Source organism: Phlebotomus papatasi, unplaced genomic scaffold (assembly GCF_024763615.1).
Source record: "Phlebotomus papatasi isolate M1 unplaced genomic scaffold, Ppap_2.1 HiC_scaffold_23, whole genome shotgun sequence".
Taxonomy (NCBI): domain Eukaryota; kingdom Metazoa; phylum Arthropoda; class Insecta; order Diptera; family Psychodidae; genus Phlebotomus; species Phlebotomus papatasi.
The window spans coordinates 140,746-147,905 of record NW_026604467.1 but is presented as its reverse complement, the minus strand read 5'-3'; the positions used below and the strand labels follow the sequence as shown (position 1 = coordinate 147,905).

General features: G+C 44.9%; 1 protein-coding gene across 1 annotated transcript; it reads right to left on the bottom strand.

Annotated features, from left to right (window-relative positions):
- Positions 1 to 476: 476 nt before the first annotated feature.
- LOC129808954 (uncharacterized) lies at positions 477 to 5,807 on the bottom strand. Its single transcript, XM_055858861.1, has one exon. The coding sequence runs from the start codon at positions 5,805 to 5,807 to the stop codon at positions 477 to 479; it is 5,331 nt and encodes a 1,776-aa protein (XP_055714836.1).
- Between the last annotated feature and the right edge of the window lie 1,353 nt (positions 5,808 to 7,160).

Sequence of the window (7,160 nt, the reverse complement as noted above, 5' to 3'; positions counted from 1 at the left end):
TGCCTGGAAATATACCTATTTGTGGCTGGTGAGACTCTGGTTTATCTGGATCGGAGGACTTCAAAAAAAATCCTCTCCGTAACGGTGAATGGGATGCATCGTGGTTTGGGAGGACCTTAACCACATTTTTCCTGCTGCGCACACGAGGTGGGCCTGAAAACCCGCCAGGGAGCCGAAATAGCTCGTCTCCTGGCTGCCGGTGACTTCACTGGGTGAGGATTGTTAAGATCTTCACTAAATCTTTACTGTTCAGGACACTATCGGAAAATTTTATGGAATTTTTCACTGATTTTCTTCAGTACTACTGGAAATTATGTGTAACCTTTCACTGCTTGACAAGAAGTGAACATAAAAAAATTTCGTCTCCTCTTCGTTTCGCTGTACCGCTATTCTCGATTTTCGTGCACTGTACATTGAGTTAACTTTTGGCGCAATTTGCTCAGTGCAGAAAAATTGCGCCAACATGCTGGGGGCCACTATTCCGAGGGTGGTAATCCCTCAATTGGGAGCCTTGCAATTTTCTGCACAGCTCTCGTATATGATCCCTTGTTGGTCCTCACAGTGACAACCCGACATCTGCCATCTCGACCTGGGTGAAGCTCTTCTATGATTCCCATTGGCCATGACGTCGATAGAGATGCATCATCGCAGATTAAGACGAGGTCACCCACTTGAAGGTTAGGCGATTCTTGACTCCACTTGGATCTTTTCTGTAGGGTGTGCAAATATTCCACTCTCCACCTTTCTGCAAAATGTTGCAGTAATTTTTGGCAGAGCTGCCATCGTGAGATTGAACTGGGAGATACGTCTGTGAGACTTTTCTCTGGCAAGGCGTTGAGTGGTCGACCCACCAAAAAGTGCCCCGGCGTCAGTACCGACATCTCATTTGGATCCTCTGATAATGGTGTGAGAGGTCTACTGTTAAGTATTGCCTCGACTTGAGTGAGAATGGTGGTCAGCTCTTCAAAGGTTAATATTGTTTGACCTATCTCTCTGGTGAGGTGAAACTTTAGTGACTTAATGACAGCCTCATAAAGTCCGCCATGATGGGGCGATCGCGGGGGGGCAAAATGCCATGAGATTCCTTTCTCTGCCGTCTCTTGCAAGATGCTTGGATCCGAGGGCAGTGTCTTGAATAAATCTGTGAGTTCTGTGCTGGCTCCTCGGAAGTTAGTAGCATTATCGCAATAAATATGCTTAGGAGCCGAACGCCGTGCCACAAATCTCCGTAATGCCGCAATGAATCCTTCTGTGGTGAGTGAGCCAACCACTTCCAAGTGAACAGCCTTTGTTGTAAAACAGACGAATGCACACACGTACGTTTTGTATGACACTCCCCCGCGCCTGTAGCTGGGACGTGTCAGCAAAGGACCACAGAAGTCTACACCACAACTGCTGAAGGGCGTTAGATGTATTATGCGCTCCGCGGGGAGATCTCCCAACATTTGGGTTTCGGTCCTTGGTCTGGTTTTACAACACACCACACATGCTCTGACTATTCGTCTTGTTAGGTTTCTTCCTCCTAACGGCCAAAATGTTTGTCGAAGAGCTGCAAGCAGAAGCTGTGGACCCGCATGCATATTCTTGTTATGAACGTGAATCGCTACTATTGTAGCAAGATGACACTTGGGAAGTAGCATTGGATGCCTCACATCATACATTTCAGCCGATTTTGACAGCCTTCCACCCACTCGAATGATTCCGTACTCGTCTAGGAACGGGGTGAGTTGACGGATACTAGCGAACCTTTTGCTTCGATATATTGATCCATCACTAATGGCCATTTTTTCCTCGGAAAGATGCTGATCCTGGACAAAAGCGACAAGCTTGCGTTCTGCCCTTTGAATTTCAATGTGGGTGAGAGGACCCTTGGAGCGGGCTTGAGGATTTGTCAGGAAGCGCATGATATACGCAAGGATGTGTCTGATTCTTGTATAATTATTTGAACGAGTGAGGATTTGTTCAATAGGATGTGTTTCAGGGAGTGGTTGCGAAATTGTAGGAGCATCAATAGCAACAATTAGAGGATCTTGAGGCCATTTGTCTGATGATTCCGTTAGAAAGACGGGACCATTCCACCAAAGTTTGGAACCCTTTAGTTCCGCAGGTGACATTCCACGGGATATTATATCAGCAGGGTTTGAATCACCTGGCACGTGCTGCCATCTTGCTACATCTGTCAGTTTGAGAATTTCCGTAATTCGAGGGGAGGTAAAAACATCAAGCTTGGTTCTTTTGGATCGTATTTGTCCTAAGACAATTGTTGAGTCCGTCCAAATGTAATAGTCGGTGAACGTCATCGCATCTTTAATCTTTCGAAGGAGGTGTGCACCAAGTAGGGCCGCACAGAGCTCAAGCTTTGGTATAGTGATTTGCTGGACGGGTGCAATACGGGATTTCGCCATGACCAATTTGGCGAAACGCTCTTGAGACCGATCTAAGGTGACCACGTATGCAACAGCTCCGTAGGCGTACGAGCTGCTGTCACAAAAGATATGAATCTCTCGCGCAATGGGAAAATCACATGAAGAAACCCACCGTGATACGTGTAACTCTGAAATTCCTAACAGATCCTCCCCATAACGGTTCCATCTATTTAAAATATCAGTTGGTAATGGTTCATCCCATCCAATTTCAGCCCCCCAAGCCTCTTGTAGGAGCAACTTTCCAAAGATGATCACGGGCCCTATCAAACCTAACGGATCATACAGAGATGCAATAGCTGAGAGAACTCCTCTCTTGCTACAAATATTTGCGAAGTTTTTTGTGAGTTTATATGAAAACAGATCAGTTTCTGGATGCCAGTACATGCCCAGCGCCTTGGACACGTCCGGAAGGAGGTCTTGTGATTCCTCATTTTTGACCGTGTGCACGATTTTAGAATTGTTAGCACACCATTTAGAAAGACTCATGCCAGCCGACTTCAATAAGTCGACCAACTGTTGCTGACACTCCAGTGCTTGGTCAAGAGTTGGAAAGGAGATCAGACAATCATCCACGTAAAAATTGTTTTTTAGGGCAGCAGATGCCAATGGATAATGAACTTCACCCTGTCCCGCCAGGTCCAATAGAACTCTAGTAGCCAAATAAGGCGAGGAAGATACCCCAAAGCAAACTCCGGTGGAACGATAATGTTTGAAGGGTTGAGAAGAATCGAAGCGCCAGATTATTCTGTGATAGTCTTTGTGCGGGGAGTGAATCAAAACTTGCGGATACATCTTTTGAATATCACAAGAAAAGGCATGCCTATGTTCACGAAATCTGAGGAGAATCGTCACAATGTCGGGCTGAACCACTGGACCAATCATCGCGACATCGTTAAGGCTCAGACCTGTTTGAGATTTCGAACTGGCATTCATCACAATTCGTATTTTAGTACCCGATGTGTTAGATTTTGCAACGCAATGATGCGGCATATAATAAGAGGCGTTTTGGATATGAGATGGAGGAACTTCCTCAAAGAAACCGAGATCAAAATTTTCTTTCATGGCAGAATGATATTGAGATTGAAGTTCTGGGTTGAGAGCCAGCCTTCTCTCAAGACTGAGGAACTGTCTGGTTGCATTAGGGAGGTTGTTGTGCAGACGCACGACATTCGGGCGAAATGGGACGTGTACTACATATCGTCCCTCAGAATTGCGGACTGTGGTTCTTTGGAAAATATCCTCTACTATTTTATGATCGGGAAGCCCTGGCTTGAAGATGCTAACCTCTTCAACCTCCCAAAACCTTTTTAAGGATGATTCAATAGATGATAAGGTTGTAGCCACACAAGCTGCAACAACAGGTTCCAAGATACTATCTTGCTTGCCCGATACCACCCAACCCAGAAGACTCTCCTTAACCATGGGAAGCCCTGTTCCAAGACGTAAGAATTTGCCCGTAAAGATTTCGTTATAGAATTCATTACTTATTAAGATGTCTACGGGCTGAGAGATATGCCAGGTAGGGTCTGCTAGTTGTATTCCGGATGGGAGTGGAATTTCTTCAGCCGTAACCTCCCAGTTAGGGAGCCTTTGCGCCAGAACAGATGGGACGATTAAACAGGTCATAAAAAAGTTAATTGAGAAATCGTTGGCCGACTGAATGTTACACTCGGTCTGAAATTTTGCCTTGGTACCCCCATCCACAACCCTACCAATAAAGACATCAGAATGGGATTTGGGCAATTTCAATCTCTGAACCAGAGCTTGCGATATGAGGTTAACCTGTGCTCCCGAGTCGAGAAGGGCTCTACATTGGTGTGGAACGCCATATTTATCTAGGACTCTAACTACTGCCGTCTCAAGGAAAATTCTTTTCGGTCCTCGGGATGAGGTGGAGGAACTTACAACGGCCGTTAAATCGGAAGTACTGGTGAGAGGGGGTGTAGAATCATCTTCTACTTGAACTGTAGACACAGCCACTGTGGAAGCGGCAGCATCTCTTTGGGTGTGAACCACCGCGGACCCCTGAGAATGTTCGTTGGGTTGAGATTGAAATGCCTCGTGTAAAAGGGTGCTATGATGCCCTGCACACTTCCTGCATGGGAAGAACGAGCAATCCTTAGTGGAATGATTTTGTGTCAGACATTTGCGGCATAGCTTATTCTTCCGGATAAAATCAAGCCGATTTTGAGGAGTCATCTCGAAAAATTTGGGACATTTGAAAATTTTGTGATCAGAAGCTCCACAAGTTGTGCACGGAAATTGTGCTGTGGCTGCCAAGACATTGTGGTTTTTCGAATTGATTGGGTTAGAATTCCCTTTCATGTCTGACTTAGTTGGGACGGGCTCACACATTTGGATGGACTTCATTCTATCTTTGAGAAATGACATGAATTGTTGAGTGGATGGAATCTGATTTTTGATCTCACGGGACCACAACACCTTAGTTTCATGATCCAGCCTATCTAGGAGGAGGCATATTACCCACGGATCACGGGATGTCACCTTCAAGGCATCAAGGGAATTAAGAACAGAATTTGCTGTTGCAAACAGATCAGTAAATGTATCTGCCGTTGGATTGGACATCTTTGGAATCTTAATAAAAGTCTGAATATGCTGACGAACGACAGAGAACTGATCTTCATAGTGAGAGCAGAGACTTTCCCATGCAACCTTGTAATTGGCATCAGATAAAGAAAGGTCCCCAATTAATTTTTTCGCATTGCCCTTAACCGAGGTCATTAGATACTGCATTTTCTGAACACCCGAAAGACGAGGGTCCTTGTCCACGATATTTGTGAACATATCCCTGAAACTCCTCCATTCAGTATATTCCCCAAAGAAATCAGGAACGGTCTGTACCGGGAGTTTGGAGCCCCTACTATCATGAGAATGGGTGAGGATCGTTTCCTGAAGTTTTATAAAGAGTTCTTGATTCCGAGTTTCAGCTTGAGTTTGATGGCGGATAAGAAGGGCTAATGCTTCCTCTAATGAGGAGGATTTAGACTGGAAATTGGGATCAGATTCACGGACTTCTTTATTGGAATGCATGTTCTTGCCTTCCTCCTCAAAATCACCCTTCGACCCTTTCTCCTCTTCCCTTTTCTGTTGATAAAGAAGATAAGTGAGATCACCCTCCAAACTCTCCGTACGAGCCAAAATTCTCTCATGCTCTTCATTTTCTGTCTCAAGATCGATCCCTGATTTTATTAATTCATCATGCACAACCCGAAGCTGAGTCACTGTGTCTTTGAGTTTTGTCAAGTGGGTATTAATGTCCGCGACAGATGCCACTGATTCACCCTGATGAATACTTTGAATATAATTCTCAATACGCGTGAGATGACCCTTAAGTGTTGCTCTCTTGTCCCGCAACGGCATGATGGGAATTGAGGGGAGTACTATCAGGAAAGGCGCGCAAATGCAAATGAAAAACTACTTACTGTAGCTGTTCTCAACAATACAATCCTCCGAAAATTTGGCCAATAGTTACATTGATCTCTATATACGATAGCTCAGAATCCTTAGGTCGCGTGGCGTGATTTGCGCTGTTTCAGTTGAACAACAAAGGCCTCGAAGGCCAAAAAATGTATATGAATGTACCTATTTGTGGCTGGTGAGACTCTGGTGTGGCTGATGCGTGAGTGGCTGGGTGCCTGGAAATATACCTATTTGTGGCTGGTGAGACTCTGGTGTGGCTGATGCGTGAGTGGCTGGGTGCCTGGAAATATACCTATTTGTGGCTGGTGAGACTCTGGTGTGGCTGATGCGTGAGTGGCTGGGTGCCTGGAAATATACCTATTTATGGCTGGTGAGACTCTGGTGTGGCTGATGCGTGAGTGGCTGGGTGCCTGGAAATATACCTATTTGTGGCTGGTGAGACTCTGGTGTGGCTGATGCGTGAGTGGCTGGGTGCCTGGAAATATACCTATTTGTGGCTGGTGAGACTCTGGTGTGGCTGATGCGTGAGTGGCTGGGTGCCTGGAAATATACCTATTTGTGGCTGGTGAGACTCTGGTTTATCTGGATCGGAGGACTTCAAAAAAAATCCTCTCCGTAACGGTGAATGGGATGCATCGTGGTTTGGGAGGACCTTAACCACATTTTTCCTGCTGCGCACACGAGGTGGGCCTGAAAACCCGCCAGGGAGCCGAAATAGCTCGTCTCCTGGCTGCCGGTGACTTCACTGGGTGAGGATTGTTAAGATCTTCACTAAATCTTTACTGTTCAGGACACTATCGGAAAATTTTATGGAATTTTTCACTGATTTTCTTCAGTACTACTGGAAATTATGTGTAACCTTTCACTGCTTGACAAGAAGTGAACATAAAAAAATTTCGTCTCCTCTTCGTTTCGCTGTACCGCTATTCTCGATTTTCGTGCACTGTACATTGAGTTAACTTTTGGCGCAATTTGCTCAGTGCAGAAAAATTGCGCCAACAGGTGGATCTGCTAGATCACAATTTCAATTTACTTCAGAGAAATTATTTAAAATAAATTAAAGTCGTAATACTAAGCAAAAAGGATCAAAGATCGTTGGCGAGAGACTTCAAAGTTCATATTGAATCCATGGCAAAGCCCTTCATGCCTTTTGCGTTTAAGAAATTTTGCAGAAAATGTAATTTAATTAGAAGTTGGTGGATCTGCTAGATCACAATTTCAATTTCCTTCAGAGAAATTATTTAAAATGAATTAAAGTGGTAATATTATGCAAAAAGGATCAAAGATCGTTGG